Source organism: Myxocyprinus asiaticus, chromosome 13 (genome assembly GCF_019703515.2).
Source record: "Myxocyprinus asiaticus isolate MX2 ecotype Aquarium Trade chromosome 13, UBuf_Myxa_2, whole genome shotgun sequence".
In the NCBI taxonomy this organism is placed as follows: domain Eukaryota; kingdom Metazoa; phylum Chordata; class Actinopteri; order Cypriniformes; family Catostomidae; genus Myxocyprinus; species Myxocyprinus asiaticus.
The window spans coordinates 3,938,742-3,962,360 of record NC_059356.1 but is presented as its reverse complement, the minus strand read 5'-3'; the positions used below and the strand labels follow the sequence as shown (position 1 = coordinate 3,962,360).

Sequence of the window (23,619 nt, the reverse complement as noted above, 5' to 3'; positions counted from 1 at the left end):
AGTTATCTAGTCTTTGCTTGTTTACAGTTCTTTGTTATATGGAGCAGTTTGGTAGCCTATTCGTTGGATAGCCGAGTAGCCTGTTTATGCTATTATAGGCTGCTAGCTAGCTAAATGAAGTAGATCGCAATCTATCTATCTAATTCGTTTGTCTAATGCATCTTTTGTGTTACACAATTTCTTACCTTGATCATGACGTCGGCATTTCAAAGCCATCTCAACCATCATTTTCCCTTAAACGCTATAGAAAACCACTCTACAATATTTGTTTACTACACTTTTATTCAGGTATCGTGTGTGTCAGATTGCTTCAATGACAGATGTATGACAGTTACAGGCTACACCGTAATTTAAACGCGGCAAACTTTAAAAACAAAGGCAGAGTACAGTAACTCAATGCCGGCACAGTAACTTCATTTTGACGCAGGGCTAAACAAAGGCAGAGTACCCTAACTCAATTTGAGCGTTCCAAAACAAAGTCAAAGAGCGGTAATTGGAGTTATGGAGTTCTGCCTTGGTTTCTCCTCTGCTTTTGGAAGTTACTGTTAAGACAACCCATTATTTTCTCGAAAAAACAACGGAATTGACTCAAGATATTTATCCATATGATAAAGGAGGTCTTGAATGTCTCAAAAATATCTAACTAATTTTTGACCAAAAATGAAGTTACGGCCTTTTGCCTTTGCACGGCAGTATATTGAACTGAATCGTGAGATAACAATATCATCCCATCCCTAAAGTTGAGAAATTATGACATCATAATTTTATGAAAACAACAATGTATTATTATTATTTTTGTTATTGTTGTTGTTGTTAATGTTATACAAAAATAGATTTCAGTAAAAATTCTTAAATTAGTAACTTATTATTCTAAAAAATCATGGTAAATGTGGGCTAAGACTATCACAAATTAGACAAAAAAAGGCAGGCTACACAGTGAATATACTGTACAATGTGAAGGTGATGTGAAGCTGTTTTTCCCCCTCTTTGTTTCACTGTATTTTTTATTTATTCAGTCTGGTTCTTTTTAAGACTTAAGTGAAAACACCCTTTCTTGAACAGTATTTCTCCTGGCAGTACAGCATGATTGCACATGACTCTGTCAGCCAAGAACAGAACACTGCGGCTGCTGTGGGTCTACCATCTGTGTACCTCAGCAGAAATCCAGATTCATCTGACCAGGCGATGTTGTACCCCAACAAAACACAACTTCAGTTGAAAATGACATAAGTATTTTGTCTCAAAATAAATGTGATAATTTACAGGATTTTCATTAGCTACATAAATTTGCAACATTTTAAAACAGTAAAACTGCCTCAAAATCAAACTTTAGACATTACACACAATGATCACATGGATCAGGAATATTGCTTTGTGACAAACAGGTGTTTGGGAAAGTACTGTGGTAGTTTTTGATGCTATTTAGTGTTTTGGGGGTAAATCAAATCAAAGGAGCCTTTAGCCCCGTGTACCCTACTATTTGCACTGTTGTTATTTACTTAATTTTATTGATATATTTTAATAATTTATTTTTGTATAAGCCTATGGGATGACTGAAACAGAAACCAGGAGAAGCTGCTACTACAAGCTACTATCTAAAACAGATTTTGTTTTGTGAAATTGAGTAAATAATATGTTTAATAAAAAAATGATTTCATTTTTAGCATTTTATGTTGGCCATGTCATTTACTATGTGTGACATCAGATGTATATCGCTATCGGACGATCACTAATTAACATTTGTTAAAATCACTGCACAATGACTGTTAAAACAAATGTTGTCAATTGGAACAATCATGATAACAAGTTACTGCCATGTACATCTATTTCTGTTGCACTTAAAGAAAATCAGTACATTTAAAAAGCCTTTATTTTTGTTTGGCTGCTCATTAATTACAGGTGTTTGCAGTTTAATACTCGCACTATGGCATTATTCAGTTGTAATTTAAAGATTGTGTATCCCTACAACAAATCTAGAAGATGTTTAAAGTCTAAAGTAATAATTACTTTGGATGTATTTCCAAAGCTGTTTTGTAAGGGAAGATTTTATTTCGCAGCTGGTTTAATAACTACAGTCATCAAATCTGTTCAACTGTCTGAATGTAAAGAATGAAGAATGAACACCAACCTGTTTGTTCGTCAGATGTGTTCGGTTTTAATTCTGCATGCTTCTGGATAAGCCATATCTTCACTCTCCTCTTTAATAAACATCTTTACAACAGTGTCACACAGATTTCACTTGTTGTTGTTGTTGTTCTTCTTCTTCTTCTTCTTCCTCTTCTTCCCTAATGGCGATTAGCAAACTAATACAGCGCATTACCGCCACCTACTGTAAGCATGGACCGGTGTTTTTTCCTATGTAAACGAGAATATTTTAATGCATTAATGAGGACATACTCACTACATACATATAAAAGCATTTACCACAATATTAATTACATTATGATGGTATTCAGGAGTCTATTTTCTCTAACGAGGCAAAGTTAACATCAACAGAAAACAAAATAAATTAGGTTTGGAATATATTTTTCTGGCTTTGTGGATATTAGATTTACACAGAAGAAAAAGCAATCTTACAGTGTAATCAAAATTAATATTATTACGTTTTTTTGTAATCTTCACCAATTTTTTAAAATAATAATAATAATAATAATAATACAGCAACTTCTGTCAAAAAATGATTCTGATTAGGAACAATAATAAATGTTTTCCCCCCTTTGAAGTGAAGTTTTCTGATTTCATTTATGATAAATAGTTCATAAAGATAACACAATTCTTCAACATAATTTTTATTCTGTTGAATAGTTTTTCTTGGAGAAGTTTTGGGTTCATAAAACTAAGTAAATTAAAACTAAACATTTGCTATTGTTGTTTCAAAGAGGGTTTTAATATTATTGCGAGTCTCTAAAATATTAAGACAAAAGAGAGTACATTCCTGCACATAGCTGTAGCTTATAAGATTCATTATACACTCAGTGACCACTTTATTAGGAACACCTGTACACCTACTTATCATGCGATTATCTAATCAGCCAATCGTGTGGCAGCAGTGTTTTGCATAAAATCATGCAGATATGGGTCAGGAACTTCAGTTAATGTTCAAATCAACCATCAGAATGGGGAAAAATGTGATCTGGTTTGAGTAAAAATGGGCTGGTTTGAGTATTTCATAACTGCTGATCTCCTGGGATTTTCACGCATAACAGTCTCAAGAGTTTACATTAGAATGGTGCCAAAAAGTAAAGCATCCAGAGAGCAGAAGTTTGGAACGGAAATGCCTTGTTGATGAGAGAGGTCAACGGAGAATTACCAGACTGGTTCAAGCTGACAGAAAGGCTATGGTAACGATAGGTTACGACTGTAACCATGGTTCCCTAAAAGGAAAAAATTAATGCTATGTCATAGCTGACACTATGGGGTTATCTCCGCAGGCATGGCCAATCTCTGAAACACTTTAAAATCTCACCAATTTTAATTGGCAGATAGCACGTTGTGCTCTGCCTCTCTCGTGCGTGTAGCGAGCGTATATAACTATATCTATTCAGAATATTCGACTGAAGGGTGCAAGCGATACTCGACCCTTGTAACGAAGATTCAGTAGCGCAGCCAGCTTACGCAGCATTCATTCCCTCCTTTCAGGGAACCATGGTTAGAGTCATAACCTATCGTGGTTACAGTTGTAACGTATCGTTCCCTTTCAAGTCAGTCATGAATGCTGCATCATATCTGACACTATGGGGAATGTATACCATCACGCCATACTACTAATTCGCATTCGTAATGATGCCTACTCGCCAATGGGGTAGTAAAAAGCACCAACAGAGTGTCCTCATCATTTATACTATATATACAAGGGACTAATAAATGGGTAGTGAAAACATATATAAAGTGATCGCTAACTGTGGTTTATGGAATGACCAGTATAAATAAGCTGGTAGTAAGCAGCAGAATACACAGTTTAACTCTCCTTCACAGTAAGCACATGGGAAGAGAGAGAGGAAACAACCAAGTTGTAAAATCTGGCAAAAGTGCTAGAGGAAGCCCAACCTGCAGCTAGGCAGATGTCTTCAATGGAAACACCATTATACAATGCCCATGAAGATGCCATGCTGCTAGTGGAGTGAGCTTTTACTCCAATAGAGCACTGCATGCCTTGTGAGTCGTATGCGAGCACAATGGTATCCACTATCCAATGTGAAAGCCTTAGTTTGGAGACAGCCAAACCTTTAAAATGACCTGTGATGCAGACTATGGAAGCGGGGGCATGGTCGAGCACCGATCTCTGGAGAGTGAGGCCAGGAGAGGTGAGTAGTAAAAGATTCACACCTGTGCGGGAATTGACTAACAGCTGATTTATACTGCAGTGAGCAGTGGCGGGGTTAAAAGGAGTGGGGTCAGCAGCAGACGGAGAGAGAGAGCTGAAATGAGCACCGACGTGTGTGTGTGTGTGTGTGTGTGTGTGTCTGATAATATTTTGAGAGTGTTAAAAACAATAAAAGTTAATTTGGAACTGTCATCGCTGTCCCCCGCTTCCTCTTTCTACAGGTGAACTGGGAAAGTGTTACAATGGTGCTGAAACCCGGGATAAAGAGGAAGAAAGCGCTGTCATGGAGTCCTCACCATTGGCCGAGATTGTGCAATCCCTCGCTGACATCCACCAGATGCAACACCAAGCCCTAGTAAGAACAGCGCTTCCAGGTGCTCCTTCAAGCCCAGGCGGAAGGCCGACAGGTGATATGGAGCTTATTGCAGCAAGGGGGTACTCCAGCAGCAACCCTGGTCCCTACCATGGCCACGCCCCACATCACGCTGCCTAAAATAGGGCCACAGGATGATTCTGAAGCATTCATCGAACTGTTTGAGCGCACGGCTGAAGGGTGGGGCTGGCCCAACATGCAATGGGTGGTCCGGTTACTGCCACTACTGTCGGGGGAAGCCCAGCTCGTGGCACAACAGCTTCTGGTAGCAAACCTGCTGGAGTACTCCAATCTAAAATGAGCTATCCTGCAACGGGTCGGCCGCAACCCCGAACAGCACCGTCAGTGCTTTCGTGCTCTGTTGTTCGGGCGGTTGTTTGCCTTCGCCCAACAGCTCCGTGAGGCCTGTCAGAGGTAGTTGCTGGTGGGGAAGAGCGATACCGATGACATAGTCAACTTAGTGGTGCTGGAGCAGTTCATCAACCGGCTGCCGAAGTGAACAACAGAATGGGTCTAGTGCCACCATCCGGCATTGCTAGATCAGGCAGTCCAGCTGACTGAGGACCATTTGGCGGCGTATTCAGGGGACGGTAAACCCCCTTTTTCTTCTTCATCTCTCTCTCTTTCTGCCTCTCCATTTCACCCTGTTCCCATCCCCACACCCTGGAAAAGGGGGGTAATGGCCCCAAAGTCAGCCCCAAAGAGGGGTTTCCCTCAGCCCTCTGTCTCTGCTCCCTCATCCGCCAGTTTGGGGAATCCGTAGCCGCAGGTGTGGGTGTAAAGGTGTGTTGGCGTTGCGGGGAGCCTGGGCATTTCCAGGACAATGCCAGGTGATGGATGTGGGGGTGTGGGTCCGGGTCCCCAACACGCCACAGGCCGCCCCCGAAAGAGCAGGGACGTATCGCATACCTGTGAGTATCCAAGGGGGTATTGGATTCAGGCTGTAATCAGACCTCAATTCACCAATGCTTGGTTCAAAGGGAAGGATTTGGGTATAATACACCAGGTGAAGGTGAGGTGTGTACATGAGGATGTTCACAATTACCCTGTAGTGCCTGTTACGGTGCAATTTCGGGGTCAAAAGCATAGAATAGAGGCGGCGGTTAGACCTCGCCTCACCCATCTGCTGATTCTGGGAATAAATTGGTCACCATTTCAAACAATGTTGAGGGGAATGTGTATGGATGGGTCCTGTGAAAGGAAAGTTTGGTGTGGGGTGGACGCGGCACTGGCTGGGGAGGCGGAGCCTTTGACGTCAGGTCCAAGTCAGGGAAACCTGGAGGGAAGAGAGGGCTCTGCCCCTCTGGCCCTCCGGGAAATCCACATGGGGAATTTCCCTCTGGAGCAGACAAGAGAGGACTCAGTAACACTTTATTTTGATGGTCCCCCTACAGATATTCAACTGACTATAAGTAACTTGTCAACTGACTTGCTACAGCTAGTAAACAGTGTTTCAACAAACATTCGGTAGACTTTCAGTAGCTTGTACATAGATCTTTATTAATGACCTACTTACATTTCTTTGCTTAACAGCTCATTTTCTTATTTCATCTTTAGTTGCCCAAAGGTTTTCTGGAAATGCTCTACTAACTGTTTGTTGCATATGAATTTCCTATCAGTACAGAGTCACTTTACTTTAAGGTAGTATCAGCTGTTCATCTATAGTTACCTAGGGACCATCAAAATAAAGTGAACATCTAAGGAATACGGTTAACTGACTGCTACATGTCTCCTTTTTTTAAACAGAGAATCAACAGATGGTAAATACCAATACTGATAATAACACACAGGAATAGTAGCACCACATTGCAACCAGCACACAGACTGTATGTAAAAGTTAATATAAATGTACAGAAGTCATTGTTTTGCCCAACAATTTTAATGAACTGATGTTCTCAACAATAATGTAAGTAGATCATTAATAAAGATCTATATACAAGCTACTGAAAGTCTACTGAATGTACACTATATTGCCAAAAGTATTCGCTCATCTGCCTTTAGACGCATATGAACTTAAGTGACATCCCATTCTTAATCCATAGGGTTTAATATGATGTCGGCCCACCCTTTGCAGCTATAACAGCTTCAACTCTTCTGGGAAGGCTTTCCACAAGGTTTAGGAGTGTGTTTATGGGAAGTTTTGACCATTCTTCCAGAAGCGCATTTGTGAGGTCAGACACTGATGTTGGACGAGAAGGCCTGGCTCGCAGTCTTCGCTCTAATTCATCCCAAAGGTGCTCTATTGGGTTGAGGTCAGGACTCTGTGCAGGCCAGTCAAGTTCTTCCACACCAAACTCGCTCATCCATGTCTTTATGGACCTTGCTTTGTGCACTGGTGCGCAGTCATGTTGGAACAGGAAGGGGCCATCCCCAAACTGTTCCCACACAGTTGTCCAAAATCTCTTGGTATGCTGAAGCATTCAGAGTTCCTTTCACTGGAACTAAGGGGCCAAGCCCAGCTCCTGAAAAACAACCCCACACCATAATCCCCCCTCCACCAAACTTCACTGCTGACACAATGCAGTCAGACAAGTACCGTTCTCCTGGCAACCGCCAAACCCAGACTCGTCCATCAGATTGCCAGATGGAGAAGCGTGATTCGTCACTCCAGAGAACGCATCTCCACTGCTCTAGAGTCCAGTGGCAGCGTGCTTTACACCACTGCATCCGACGCTTTGCATTGCACTTGGTGATGTATGGCTTGGATGCAGCTGCTCGGCCATGGAAACCCATTCCATGAAGCTCTCTACGCACTGTTCTTGAGCTAATCTGAAGGCCACATGAACTTTGGAGGTCTGTAGCGATTGACTCTGCAGAAAGTTGGCGACCTCTGTGCACTATGCGCCTCAGCATCCTCTGTCATTTTACGTGGCCTACCACTTCGTGGCTGAATTGCTGTCATTCCCAATTGCTTCCACTTTGTTATAATACCACTGACAGTTGACTGTGGAATATTTAGTAGCGAGGAAATTTCACGACTGGACTTGTTGCACAGGTGGCATCCTATCAAAGTACCACGCTGGAATTCACTGAGCTCCTGAGAGCGGCCCATTCTTTCACAAATGTTTGTAGAAGCAGTCTGCATGCCTAGGTGCTTCATTTTATACACCTGTGGCCATGGAAGTGATTGAAACACCTGAATTCAATTATTTGGATGGGTGAGTGAATACTTTTGGCAATATAGTGTATGTTGAAACACTGTTTACTAGCTATAGCAAGTCAGTTGACAAACTCTTATTTTGCTTTTATACAGGCTATAGAAAGTCTACTGAATGTTTGATGAAACACTGTTTACTAGCTATAGCAAGTCAGTTGATAAGTCACTTATAGTCAGTTGAATATCTGTAGGGGGACCATCAAAATATAGTGTTACCGAGGACACTCTCAGGTGTGCCTTTGACCAAGTGAGAGTAATTTATATTCAAAAGATTCAACCCGGTGTTGCGCTCTCCTATCCTTACGTCTCAATTATTAAAGACAGGTTGTACCGAGTGGCGCAGGATGCTCAAACAAAAACAGATACAACTCAGTTGTTAATTCCGAAAAGCCGCCAGGAAATTGTTTTCCAGGCGGCTCATTCTAATCTGATGGTGGGACATTTAGGGCAAGACAAGATACTGAACCGTTTTTATTGGCCAGGCATTAGCAGGGATGTGCAGGTGGTGTGCTACATGTCGAGAATATCAGTTGGTGAATCCACCGGCCACTCCAAAAGCACCATTGCGCCCGCTTCCGCTGATCGAGGCCCCCCTCAAAAGAATTGCCATGGACCTCATCAGGCCATTAGAACAGACTGCATGGGGGCATCGCTTTGTATTAGTCTTGGTGGATTATGCAACGCGATACCCTGAAGCAGTGCCTCTGCGCAACATTTCAGCACGCAGTGTTGCGGAGGCACTTTTCAAAATTATCTCCCGAGTTGGGATCCCGAAAGTGATCCTAACTGATCAGGGCACCTTGTTTATGTCACGTACACTCTGCGAACTTTACAAATTATTGGGGATTAAATCAATTCGCACCAGTGTTTACCATCCTCAGACAGATGGCCTGGTCGAATGTTTTAATCGAACTCTTAAAAATATGATTTGGAAGTTTGTACACAAGGACGCGTGAAATTGGGATAAGTGGCTTGAACCCCTATTATTAGCAGTACGAGAGGTCCCACAAGCCTCCACGGGGTTTTCCCCATTTTAATTATTATATGGGCATAAGCCTCGCGGCATTTTGGACATCTTGAGGGAAAACTGGGAGGAAGGACCTTTGGAGAGTAAAAAACGAAATCCAATACATTCTTAACCTGAGAGCAAAACTTCACTTAGGGCAACTCACACTGGAGAATTTGCTCCAGGCTCAAGAACGTCAATCCCAGCTGTATAATAAGGGCACTCAGCAATGGGAATTTTCACAGGGAGATAAGGTCCTCATATTATTACCCACGTTGAGCTCTAAAATTCTCGCCAAGTGAAAAGGGCCCTTTGAGGTCACACGACGAGTCGGGGAAGAAGACTATGAGGTTAAGCGAACGGATAGAGCAGGGCTCCAGACAAAGAAAATGACTTAGGAGCCAATGGCTCCTAAACTGAAACATTAAGGAGCCAAATGGCTGTTATTAGTAACCAAATCAGCTGATAACCCATTCATCAAAGGTTTAATAAACAGTATATATAGTTGAGAAGATAAGTTTGCATTCCCTTTTGTCTCATAAATGTTCACACCCCTTTCATAATTTATACAAATATAAGAGATGAAAGATTTTTTTTTTAATTTAGTTCTGCTCTTCAGAATCAACATTACAGATTTTTACATTTAGTATGCATTTAGTAGTGAATAAAAAGCACAGATCAAAATAACAAGCGCAGATCAAAATAATTAGTGCAGATCAAAAAATAACAAGCATGAATCAAAAATATATAAACACATTTAAAATATGCTGCAAAGAAAAAAACAAAAACAAAAACAGGAAAATTAAAGCAAAGTCATCAGAATTGCAAACAAAATCAGGTTTTCCTTGGTTATATTACTGTTTTTTTTTTTTTTTTTTTTTGTGCTCAGACAATTTTGCTCATATTTTAATTTTTTTGTACGCTTACACTGTATTTTTCTTTGCTTTTGTTTCCAAGTTCTGTGCTTGGTTTTCCAAAAGATGTGAGTAGAGTTTCATGTAAATCAGGGGGCGTTTTGTGTCCCTATTGGTCCACTAGTTCTTGATCGACAGCTCCTCCTCTAGCCAGTCATTTGAAGAGGGCAGGTGACATCACTCCAATGCAACTCTGCCGGCTGCTGCTCAATATTATATTATATGTGGTTGATAGACACGCTGCTTGTGTCTGTTTTGAGTATTTTCTGCCAGCTCTAGGAAACAGTGTTGTCCGAGTAGGTCATTATCATAGTCCGTATGTATCGAGTCAGCTGAATTTATTTAGCAGAGTCTTTAGTTTAGGCATTATTTAAGACTTCCTTGTTTGTAGGTAATTGGCTGCATATCTAAAAAAACAAAAAACTACGCTGGGTTGGTGTGGATGTTTGATGCATGTTTTTACTAGCTGTACCAATATAGTCATGAGTTCAGAACCCAACTTGATCTGCTTTTCCATGTTGCTGAATGTGCCGTTATGTACTGATCCTACGTTGGCATCGTTGGCACGGCTACATGTAGCTTCTTTTTCCACGATACTGCAGCGAAATCAGAAACAAGTGACCAAGCGTTCCTACGACAATAAATAATGCAATAAAGTTGGCTTGACATTGGACATTCTTTATTCACAAATAGTATATGTAAGTTATATGTAAAAAAATTATATGTAAGCATTTCTATATTCATCAGTATTGTAATAGGCCTTGGTGTCTGGATCTGGATTTTATTTCATGGAAAAGCAGATCAAGTTTGGTTCTGAACTCGCGACTACATTGGTACAGCTAGTAAAAACATGCATCAAACATCACCACCAACCCAGCTTTGTTTTTTGTGGCGTAGTGACTCGCCTCAATCTGGGTGGTGGAGGACGAATCTCAGTTGCTTCCGAGTCTGAGTCCGTCAATCCGCGCATCTTATCATGTGGCATGTTGAGCATGTTACCGCGGAGACCTAGCGTGTGCGGAGGCTTCACGCCATTCTCCGTGGCATCCACGCACGACTCACCACGCGCCCCACCGAGAGCAAATCACACATTATAGCGACCACGAGGAGGTTAACCCAACATGACTCTACCCACCCTAGCAACCAGGCCAATTGGTTGCTTAGGAAGCCTGACTGGAGTCACTCAGCACGCCCTGGATTTGAACTTGCGACTCAAGTTGTGGTAGTCAGCGTCTTTACTTGCTGAGCTACCCAGGCCCCCCGATCTGCGCTAATTATTTTGATCTGCGCTTATTATTTTGATCTATGCTTTTTATTTATTTTTGCACTTATAATTTTTTTATCTGCACATATTAATTTTTTGATTCACGCTTATTATTTTTATCTATTTTGGATCCGTGACCGCAATACATTTGACGAGATTTTGATCCCATAAGAAACAGCCTTCTCTAGAAACTCATCAGTCAATCATTGTTTTGAGGAATGAAGAATATACAATGCTTGAAACTGCCAAAAAACTGAAGATTTCATATAAAGGTGTACACTACAGTCTTCAAAGACAAAGGACAACTGGCTCTAACAAGGACAGAAAGAGATGTGGAAGACCAGATGTACAACTAAACAAGAGGATAAGCACATCAGAGTCTCTAGTTTGAGAAATAGAAGTCTCACATGTCCTCAGCTGACAGCTTCATTGAATTCTACCCGCTCAACACCAGTTTCATGTACAACAGTAAAGAGAAGACTCAGGGGTGCAGGCCTTATGGGAAGAATTGCAAAGAAAAAGCCACTTTTGAAACAGAAAAACAAAAAGAAAAGGTTAGAGTGGACAAAGAAACACAGACATTGGACAACAGATAATTGGAAAAGAGTGTTATGGATCTTAACCCCATTGAGCTTTTGTGGGATCAGCTACACTGTAAGGTGCGTGAGACAGCCACGTCTATGGCAAGTGCTACAGGAAGTGTGGGGTGAAACGTCACCTGAGTATCTGGACAAACTGACAACTAGAATGCCAAGGATCTGCAAAGCTGTCATTGCTGCACATGGAGGATTTTTTGACAAGAACTCTTTGAAGTAGTTTAAGAAGTTCTGAAAAAAAAAAAATTCAAATTGTAATAGTAATTTTTCATGTTATTAATGTCCTGACTATCCATTGTGATCAGCTGAATGCCACTTTGGTGAATAAAAGTACCATTTTCAAAATCTGTACATTATTCCAGCCTGTGTGTATATACAGGTGCATCTCAATAAATTAGAATGTCATGGAAAAGTTCATTTATTTCAGTAATTCAACTCAAATTGTGAAACTCGTATATTAAATAAATTCAGTGCACACAGACTGAAGTAGTTTAAGTCTTTGGTTCTTTTAATTGTGATGATTTTGGCTCACATTTAACAAAAACCCACCAATTCACTATCTCAACAAATTAGAATATGGTGACATGCCAAACAGCTAATCAACTCAAAACACCTGCAAAGGTTTCCTGAGCCTTCAAAATGGTCTCTCAGTTTGGTTCACTAGGCTACACAATCATGGGGAAGACTGCTGATCTGACAGTTGTCCAGAAGACAATCATTGACACCCTTCACAAGGAGGGTAAGCCACAAACATTCATTGCCAAAGAAGCTGGCTGTTCACAGAGTGCTGTATCCAAGCATGTTAACAGAAAGTTGAGTGGAAGGAAAAAGTGTGGAAGAAAAAGATGCACAACCAACCGAGAGAACCGCAGCCTTATGAGGATTGTCAAGCAAAATCGAATTTGGGTGAACTTCACAAGGAATGGACTGAGGCTGGGGTCAAGGCATCAAGAGCCACCACACACAGACGTGTCAAGGAATTTGGCTACAGTTGTCGTATTCCTCTTGTTAAGCCACTCCTGAACCACAGACAACGTCAGAGGCGTCTTACCTGGGCTAAGGAGAAGAAGAACTGGATTGTTGCCCAGTGGTCCAAAGTCCTCTTTTCAGATGAGAGCAAGTTTTGTATTTCATTTGGAAACCAAGGTCCTAGAGTCTGGAGGAAGGGTGGAGAATCTCATAGCCCAAGTTGCTTGAAGTCCAGTGTTAAGTTTCCACAGTCTGTGATGATTTGGGGTGCAATGTCATCTGCTGGTGTTGGTCCATTGTGTTTTTTGAAAACCAAAGTCACTGCACCCATTTACCAAGAAATTTTGGAGCACTTCATGCTTCCTTCTGCTGACCAGCGTTTTAAAGATGCTGATTTCATTTTCCAGCAGGATTTGGCACCTGCCCACACTGCCAAAAGCACCAAAAGTTGGTTAAATGACCATGGTGTTGGTGTGCTTGACTGGCCAGCAAACTCACCAGACCTGAACCCCATAGAGAATCTATGGGGTATTGTCAAGAGGAAAATGAGAAACAAGAGACCAGAAAATGCAGATGAGCTGAAAGCCACTGTCAAAGAAACCTGGGCTTCCATACCACCTCAGCAGTGCCACAAACTGATCACCTCCATGCCACGCCGAATTGAGGCAGTAATTAAAGCAAAAGGAGCCCCTACCAAGTATTGAGTACATATACAGTAAATGAACATACTTTCCAGAAGGCCAACAATTCACTAAAAATGTTTTTTTTTTATTGGTCTTGTATTCTAATTTTTTGAGATAGTGAATTGGTGGGTTTTTGTTAAATGTGAGCCAAAATCATCACAATTTAAAGAACCAAAGACTTAAACTACTTCAGTCTGTGTGCATTGAATTTATTTAATACACGAGTTTCACAATTTGAGTTGAATTACTGAAATAAATGAACTTTTCCATGACATTCTAATTTATTGAGATGCACCTGTATATACACACACACTACTGGTCAAAAGTTTTGAAACACTTGACTGAAATGTTTCTCATGATCTTAAAAATCTTTTGATCTGAAGGCGTGTGCTTAAATGTTTGAAATTAGTTTTGTAGACAAAAATATAATTGTGCCAACATATTAATTTATTTAATTACAAAAATAAAATTGTATATTAAATAAAAAAGTTTTTGAAATTGATGACTTGGACCAAATAATAAAGAAAAGCAGCCAATAAGTGCCCAACATAGATGGGAACTCCTTCAATACTGTTTAAATATCGTCCCAGGATGATACCTCAAGAAGTTGGTTGAGAAAATGTCAAGAGTACATGTCTGCAAATTCTAGGCACATGGTGACTACTTTGAAGATGGTAAAATATAACACAGTTTTGATTTATTTTGGATTTTGTTTAGTCACAACATAATTCTCATAGTGCCATTTATGTTATTCCATAGTTTTGATGACTTTACTATTATTCTAAAATATGAAGAAAAAAATGTATAATAAAGAATAAGTGTTTCAAAACTTTTGACCGGTAGTGTATATATATAATTTTAATTGTTTTAAAATAATGCCATAGTCTTTCTTTACTGATGGCCCCAGACACAGAGACTATAAGAGTGCAAATTGAATGAAATCCCAGATGCAGTTTATTTTGCTACTCCAATCCCAATCAATAATTACCTGAAGAAAAAAGTGGTACACAATACGGTAATTATAAAGAATCCCGAAATACACATGGGACTCGTATTTTGAAATGTCTGCATTCCTAGTTTTGAGCTCTTTGATGGCTGAGTCGCTGAGAAAGTGAATAACAAGCATCACTGCTAACCTGCATCAAATTGCTAACCTGAGCTCCTGAGTTCAAACCCTCAGTTCTTTTCGGGTGATTCATTAAAATGATCCGGTTCAAAAGAGTCATTTGTTCATGACTCTCTCGCGCTGGGTTTGTTGTTGCGTGCGGTGCAGGGAGCTCATCAGAAACAGAACGGGTGAAAAGCGGCGCGAGACACACTGGTTGTGCGCGTTCTAAAAATATATTAAGTAACTCACAAGATGATATCTGACGAAACCGCATATGAACGCACACAACCCGACTGTCGCCAGTGGCAACTACATTTTAAATTATTGTCGCCATCAATTATTTTTGGTCGCAGTCTGGAGCCCTGTAAAGGTGGAACACGGCAAATATACCACCTCAATCTCCTAAAACTATGGAGAGAGGCAGTTCCTGTGGCGTTGGCGACAGTCGTTAAGGAGAGGGAGGAGCTGGGACCGGAGGTGAATATAAAAACAGCATTTCAAAACACCCCAGTTCCTTGCGGAGACCACCTCTTACTGTTCCAAGTCAAGAAGGTTGCAAACTGAGTTTTTCTGATGTGTTTTCACCTCTACCCGATTGCACGAATCTCATAGAACACCACATTGAGACAGCTGAAAAAGTCATACAGGTTTGCGACTGCATGAAGGTTAGTAAGTGATGGCATTTTCATTTTTGGGTGAACTATCACTAGTTCGAGTCAATCAGTCAGTTTAATGTTGACAGAAATCATTGAAAATATTAATTAAATTCTGAAAGAGAACCTTGCTGCATAATTAGTTATGAATCGTAATTATGAAAGTTGAACATGCAGGACTGATTAAAATTGTGCACAATACTCTCAATCCCATGACAAATTTCAGAACACGATTACCTATTGATCATTATGTTTTTATTTTCAGAGTAAAGTTGATCTAAATGTATTTATTAGTTAAGGTTATGAAGTCATGTTTTTCTTAATTTCTTTAGCCAGATCATAAAAAGGAACTTATGGCTAGACCTTAAAAATGTTAATTAAATACCCCTGAATTTTTGAATGTTAAAAACATGCAGTATTAATGGTGTTTCATTTTGTTTTTCATGTTAACATGTTACTTAAAATTAAAGTGCTAACTAAGATAAATATGGAAAAATGTTTGACCACCATCAAGCTTTCATTAGGATAATCTGGCCCCTGAAAGAAAGTAATTGAGGCCTTAAAACTGAATTGAGCATCAAAACTGAAGTATAGGCTACTTCAGTCTAAAGGCTTTTGCACACCAGAGGCAAAGCGATAACGGGAAAGGAATCACAGACGAATGGCCCTTTCTCAAAAGCGAGGCGAATGATTGCCGTTAGCACATTCACGCCTTTACAATAGGTGGCGCTAATCGACAAGCAATTTTACCCCGGTACAACAGGTGGCGCAGCAGCGATGACAAGTTTGTTGTTGATTTACTGAACGGGACAGAAAACATTCGAGACTTTACTAACTATTAGTGGTTTTCGATTTTGTGTTTTTCTGAGTAGAATCGATTCCCAACTCCAGCCTTTGGTGTCGATGGAATCGACTCCTCGACATTTATTTTTAATCAGGATAGTGTAAAAATTTAGGGCCATCACCAGGGATGGCCATTAGTGGGCAGTGCTTTTCCAAGTGACATATTTTCACCCCCACCCCCCCAGAAATGCTTGTCAGGCATGAGCGGAAAATCAGTGGAATTCATCATTAATTTTCACTCGTATATTGCTCGCTCAATCCACTGCGTCCGATCACTGCACAGTGATAGTTTTCCTGTAACTGCTGGTCAGTTTCTCCTACCCAAATCCAAACACTAACGTTAGTGGGACGGGAGAAGCTGACTCTAGATGGCTTCCATGCTGATGGAAAAACAAATCGTGCATATATTCTTGCTCGATTCACTTCAATAATTATCAATAGGCAAAGTATGGAGAAGTAATCGAATAAGAAAATAATGAATTTGGACCATTGTTTTTAAATGGAACATACAGTATGGTACGTGAAATCGCTTTTTTATGTATAGTAAACAGATAAAAACGGCAGCTTTTTAAACTCGACAGTCTCGACCTCAACAGATTAAATAGTAGTGGATTTTTCAAAGCAATAACCACATGAAAATGTATCACTAGCTTACCTGTACGTTAATATTGTTTTCTAATGGTGATGGCCCACTATTATCGCACACAAAATGTATAACTTATTTTCTTTTAAAGAGTTGGGATGTGAGAAAAAATGTGAGACGTGAAGACATAAACTCCTGCTATTATACCAGCGCACTTTGAAATTAGTCTTATTTAGAGACATTATGTAATTTTCCTCAAAATTACCGGTAACACTGTCATTCCCTCGTTTATATCCAATTTTAAGGAAAAAAAAAAAAAACAAGAACCAGCCGGAAATTGTTTAATTCTCAAACTAGACAAACTGGGAGAATCCACTTCTCCAACCACTGACCCATGCATTGATGTAATTCTTCACAAAGTTCTGAAAGTTTTAAAATCTGTTACACCCTCTCTCTCTTTCGAATGCACGCACATTATCTCTCACTCAAACGCACATGATGAATGAGCGTCCCACCAACCAACATGTGTTTGTAGAGGATGTAATTCGTTTTTAAGAACGCTAATTCATTGATGTAAGCCAATCACAACATCCTATTTGTAAAGTTACGGAGTCGAACAAAAGAATCGATTCCTGTATTAGAGACAACTTCGATTCTGGGACGAGTCAGAGTCGACTCCCCATCACTACTAATTATTTAAATTCACCTGCTGGACAAGTTGACTGGCAGTAATATCATGTATACTGTACACAGTCTGAGGAGTGATTAGAAAGAATCGAGTGGGGACAAAAAAATACTATTAACGTTTAAAACATGTTAGAATCACCCCTGCAGAGAACGTCTTTCCAGTGTCATAATGTGTCTTCATTTATCACACCTTTTGTTTACAAATTGGGCTGATAATATAGACATTATAAATTTACAGTGTCAATTTGGTTATGCACTGTTATTGTATTTCCTATTGTGACTTTACAGTACTGTAATATTTTTTATTCAGCATATTTAAGGTCAAATTGAAATCTTGTTTGCAACTGAATTGATTGTTAAATAAATAAATTGAAATTAGTGTTTTGGTGATTAAACCTAATGTTCTCATTGCATGTCACAATCTTGTGCTCTGAATCAATAATCACATGAAAGCAAACATGTACAACCCTAATGAAAGCAGGTTTTGAACAACTAACTTTGTGTGATCAGTTTAGGTTTTGTACCAAGAGTTCAGAAAATGTATCACTTGTATGTAAAAATAGTGCAAAAGCTATTCATTTTTTTTAATTTTTTTTTTATTACAGCCTGAGGTTTAACTGCTGTGCTAGTCAGCCACGTTTTGATTTCAATAGATTGTGCAGCCCTACAACAAATCTTAAAATGTTAGTAATTCAGTGTTTTGATCACTTGAAAGAGCACCTATTATGGTTTTTCAAATATTACCTTTCACGTAGTGTGTTATTTAGCTTTATGTAAAAAGTCTGCAAAGCATCAAAAATCAAAGTGCACGACAAATGGAGTTATTGACTCCCAAAACAAAGAACCGATTCTGAACACCTGAAACGAGTCGCAAGTAATTCCAGACTTACTTCCTGTACTAACCTACGTATGTAACGTATGCTGGAACTGGCAATGACAAAGACGAGATGAAGAACCCAAGTGCAGTTTATTAAATAAATGTGAAATCCAAAACCCTAACTACAGAACATGGACTTGACTTGACTTGACTTTGCACATACCCTTTCACATTCAATACTAGACAACCACACAATGGAAAACATGAGGCTTAAATACATGGACATGGGGGAACATAAACCAATGAACAAACAGAACTGATAACAAGATAATTAAACAATAAACCAATGAAAACATGACACATGAACATGGAGGGAAAACAAATCACATGACAAGGGAAACAGGAACTAAACATTTCAAAATAAAAGACATGAATCAACAAAATACACATGACAACGTAATTTGGTAACAAAAAAACCCGCCTCTGGTCGTCATTGGCTGCTCGCGAACAGCTTTGACCCGCCCTCAAACACTACACTAAGCGGTAGACCAATCACAACAGCCTGGGACATCTGACCAATCAGAGCAGAGTAGGCTCTCTGAAAGGAGGAATTTAGAATGAATCCTTTAGAACAGATCATTGAACGAGTCGTTTTTGACACTGGGGAATAAAGGTAATGCTGCAATTTAAATTATGAGCAAATTAAAGTGTTTTTTGACCTTGGATGCATGTAAATCTATTGTATGAGACCTTTAAAACAAAATTAGGCACTTTTAAAAACCATAATAGGTGCTCTTTAAGAAGCATTGTAAAAGTTGTTGTTATATATTTGTGCGTCTTTGTTTAATTTACAATGTTATGATCACCTTCTGTGGTTTTATATGTAAAGAATGAAGAATGAACACCAACCTGTTTGTTCGTCAGTGTGTTCGGTTTTAATTCTGCATGCTTCTGGATAAGCCATATCTTCACTCTCCTCTTTAATAAACATCTTACAGATTTCACTTGTTCTTCTTCTTCTCTAATGGTGAATTGAAAACTAATAACACACCCACCTACTGAAAGCATCTGGACCAGAGCAAAAAGGGGACATACGGACATCAAAATACACCATCAGTTACAGTACATTTCAACATTACCAAAATATTTGGGAATCCGAATTTCATAATGATTGTTTTAGTATTTAGGGATCTAATCACTTTCTCGATCAGTAGAAAACCAATTAGGCTTGCCAGAGTAAATTTGTATTACTCTGGCTTTGTGAATTGGAAATGTACTCAGAAGACTAATATAATTTGAATGATAATAACCAACCGTGCACACACACAAATTTGTGCATAAAATCTGTGGTGTATATATATATATATATATATATATATATATATATATATATATATATATATATATATATATATATATATATATATTAGGGCTGTCGATTTAATGCATTAATGGAGTGCGATTAATTTTATAAAAAATAACGTGTTAAAAAATGTACGCAATTAATCACATCATATAAATACACTGATATGTACTGCATATATAACTGGATTGCTCATGATGTCATAACAGTGAAGCCACTGCACCGCCATATTGCTCTGCCCAAACTTTCCTCTGTCCCTATTGACTTAAAAAGAAATCATTTCATTTAACGAGTAAACATTAGTCATTTGATCACCGATTTTATATCTAAAATCTGCATGTACATTCCTACAACACAAACGTCCTACACATGTACTTATTTATTTATTTAAAGTCGGGAATTTTTCCTGTTTCTTGAAAGCCCGAGCGAGTAATGCATATCTATATGAAACAGTACCCACCTCTAACAAACTTCATTAGCTAACAGATCAGCTGAATGTAAACAAGTTCACTGAAACTGAGGTAAGATACAAACAGACATTTTCAGTCTTATTTATTGTGATAATCGAAGTGTTTGTTCAGAGTTACTCATTCTATGTCTTTATCAAAAAGTGCCTTGTTCTCACGGTCATTTGAATAAGAGTGCATGCTCTCTTTCCCTCTATCATGCACGTAGTGCGTGCTGAGATTGAGGAAGACAAGCAAAGCAAAGCTGGTTAAAATTAAACCGATACAGTAAGTTTAAATAGTTTGGTAAATCTGGACATATATTCACAGATTCAAACTTCCCGGATCAATAACTCATAAACGGAACGTTGTTAAAAACACAAACAATGCCACTTTCCAACCGTAGTTATGAGCTACAACCTAATTTTCATCAAAACGAGCCGTCCTCCGAGCTGGACAAATAACATTGGTCTCTACGTGCAGACGACTGTGAGACGAGTGCGCAGAGACCATCTACAAAGTGCAACACCGAAAAATGATACTGCAAAAATATTCAATAACTTCACTCTTACAAAGTGTAGTGTCACCAAAATCACTTCACACATCAGCGGTCTCCTGTTGGTTATACTACAACACTTAGTTAGGAAAAAGGCTTTTGCATAATTTGGGGGAATTTTTATAAGGGAAAATATTCAATAACTTTACTCTTATACAGTGTAGTGTCACCAATATCACTTCATACATCAATAGTCTCCTGTTGGTTATACTAGTTAGGAAAAAAAAGGCTTTTGCATAATTAAGCACCACATTTGAAGCTCTGTTAATTCAGGTATTCCACTAAATTACTTTGAATTCTGCTGGTAAAATCATGTTTATGCTTAGATTAAATGCCATTATAATTAAGAGAAACGGAGCGCTTTCTTTTTCTTCTTTTACTTTTTGCGCTATATCATGCAATAATACACTGACATAGGCCTAATGATTAATGTGTCATTATACCAGAGTCTCTCCCGTGAAATTCAAACACAAGTGGTCAGAAAAAGAAACATATTACGTCCAGTTATAACGGTGATATTTCTCGCTTGTCCACTTCTGATTTAATCACCCCAAACGGGTGTGAGCCGTTCTTTTGTGTTGTTTGTTTACATGTTATCGTGAACTAACTCTCCCATTGAGTTTGTGCATGAGTTTCAGGACTCACCTGTTAATCAACCGATGCACTAAAGGAAGAGTTTTAAACTGGCATGCGAGACAGGGATAACGCAGGCTGCTTTTGAACTTCGCAAACTGTCGGGAAAGTCCTCCGTGGCAGCGCAGCGCAAATAATTTTTGAATTTGTCAGACATTTCCAGCTAACGGAAACACTGCTGTGCACAGTCTCCAAGGTTCTGTCACTGGCTGTGTCTCGTTTCAAAGGGTGTGTGCTAGGTAGGACGTGTCCTTTAAAGGCTGCAGTATACCGAGTGTCCTCCTTTAAACAAGTCTCGTTTAAATGAAACGGCCTTCGTAGGACACAGAACGTAACATGATTGCTATGATAGCACACCACTCTTTAACAAGCGCAAGCACTTTGAGTGAGAAGGGAACAAAGTCCCTTTAGAAGGGAATTTTATAACGATGTAGAGAGAAAAGGAAATAGATTTTACAGGTGTACTTTTAGTCTAATACTTTATTTTAATTATATATTACTATAATTATGCATATTATATACTTTGCACCCATCTACTGAGGTACTTCAACTTGGGAATTAACATCACTTGCATTTGAACATCATGTATCGAGCAAATTGCCGTAATTTTATTTAGACAAATGATGTCCATTTCCGTTGAGCAAAGAATTGTGGGTTGTGAGTGTCCACGAAGGATACACCTCATGCATCCTCCGAATTCCTGTGAAAGAAGGTCGCATTCGAAGGTCGCATTCGGAGTGTCCTACTCGCTTTTCTGAAATGAGACAGCCTCGATGACGTATGCAGCCGACAAATGAGACCTCCGGTGGACACTGCCTTCGAAATGAGACACAGCCACTGTGTCTCTGCATAATAGTGCATTTGATAGTGCACTAGCTACTGTAGAACAGCAGAAGATGTTGGAACCCTGCAGGTAATCTACACTGTCATTAGACCATTTAATCCACCGAACAGGGTGAAAGGGGTCTAAAAGGAGTTGTTGATGTATTTTACAGAGTTGTCAATTGTAAATGACAGTGCAGACATTTTTCTTTTGCATGAGTGATGCAAATCGTCAGACGATCAAAGCTATTTAATTCCACTGTGCTCCTCTAAACATAATGTCTTTTAAAACACCATAAAAGGAAGCAAATATGTCCTGTCATAATACACATACAACTATATATTTATATGTATTTATTTTTACATATTTTGAATTGTGCTGTGTTCATTTTCTGTTGTACCAACTCTGTTGGTAAGGTAGGTTGTGTGTAAATGACTGAAAACAATAAATACATCTGAATGGAGCATATTTTGTCCACTCATGAGATATTATTACAAGAAAACATGCGATTAATCGTGATTAAAAAAATGTAATCGTTTGACAGCCCTAATATATATATACATATACACTGATCAGCCATGAGCTGGTTTGAGTATTTCTGTAACTGCTGATCTGGGATTTTCACACACAACAGTCTCTAGAATTTCCTCAGAATGATGCCAAAAACAAAAAAAACATCCAGTGAGCGGCAGTTCTGTGGAAGGAAATGCCTTGTTGATGAGAGAGGTCAACAGAGAATGGCCAGACTGGTTTATACTGACAAACTCTACAGTAACTCAGATAACTGCTCTGTATAATTGTGGTGAGAAGAATATCATCTCAGAATGCTATTCTGAGATTCGGGTTGGCGCTGTTTTGGCAGCACGAGGTGGACCTACATAATATTAGGCAGGTGGTTTTAATGTTGTGACTGATTGGTGTGTGTGTGTATATATATATATATATATATATATATACACGTCGCGTCATAAACATACCATTTTTAGGTCGCTGTGCCAAGTTAAATGTAGTTTAATACTTAGAAGAATACGTCTTGAGATCCCTTAGTTCAGATTTGTGCTCCATCAAGCTGTTTTGAACGCAAGAACGCATCCTCTCGTTGTGCTATCTGCTGAAGGGTTTGTTCTCTGTATAAGCTGCGCATTGCCTATACAGCTGAAGTTTTGCTTACTGCCCCCTGGAGAAAACAGATGGTATTTCAAGCATGAATTTCTCAGGAATCTTCCTTATTATGGTCCGGGGACATGATTAATTGCGTAAATGTTTTAACGCATTATTTTTTATAAAATTAATCGCACTGAATTAATGCATTAAATCGACAGCCCTAATATAAATATATATATATATATATATATATATACACACACACAACCCCAATTCTAAAAAAAAGTTGGGATAGTATAATACATTACAATAAAATCAAAAAGGAGTGATTTGTAAATTTACTATGACTTGTATTCAAACAAAAACAGTATAAAGACAACATACGTCATGTTTTACCTAATCAACTGCATTGCTTTTTAAAGATACATGTTATTTCTAAAATTAATAAATGCAACACATTCCAAAAAAGTTGAGATGGGCAATTTAGGACTAATAACAATCTGACGAGTTAAAATAACAAGCTTATATGAAACAGGTGATGTTAAACAGGTGTGGAAATTGTTTTATAGCATATAAGGAGCCTCCAAGAAAGCCAAGTCCTTTATAAGCAAGGATGGGTTGAGGCTCACCAATTTGCCAACAGATGCAGTGGCAAATAATCCAGCACCTTCAGAACAATGTTCCTCAAAGACAGATTGGTAGGATTTTGGGTATTTT

General features: G+C 39.0%; 2 protein-coding genes across 19 annotated transcripts in view; both read right to left on the bottom strand.

Annotated features, from left to right (window-relative positions):
• LOC127450390 (gastrula zinc finger protein XlCGF8.2DB-like) overlaps positions 1-2,279 on the bottom strand; it is a 37,249-nt gene extending 34,970 nt beyond the window's left edge. For both annotated transcript variants that reach the window (XM_051714476.1, XM_051714477.1), the window contains exon 1: positions 2,129-2,279. The gene's annotated coding sequence lies outside the window, so the exon portion shown is untranslated. The remainder of the gene's footprint in view (positions 1-2,128) is intronic.
• The window catches only part of LOC127450331 (gastrula zinc finger protein XlCGF57.1-like), a 296,850-nt gene that overhangs the window by 148,807 nt on the left and 124,424 nt on the right, over positions 1-23,619 (bottom strand). The window contains exon 1 of one of the 17 annotated variants that reach the window (XR_007898957.1): positions 18,887-18,966. The exons of 12 other annotated variants lie outside the window; for them this stretch is intronic. Coding sequence is in view for 2 of the 5 variants with exons in the window: in XM_051714365.1 (XP_051570325.1) it covers positions 18,887-18,941 (55 nt within the window). In the remaining 3 variants the exon portion in view is untranslated. Of the gene's footprint in view, positions 1-18,886; positions 18,967-23,619 lie in introns of those variants that run through there. 4 more of the 17 variants (XR_007898947.1, XM_051714365.1, XM_051714349.1 and 1 more) reach the window with 4 other exon arrangements.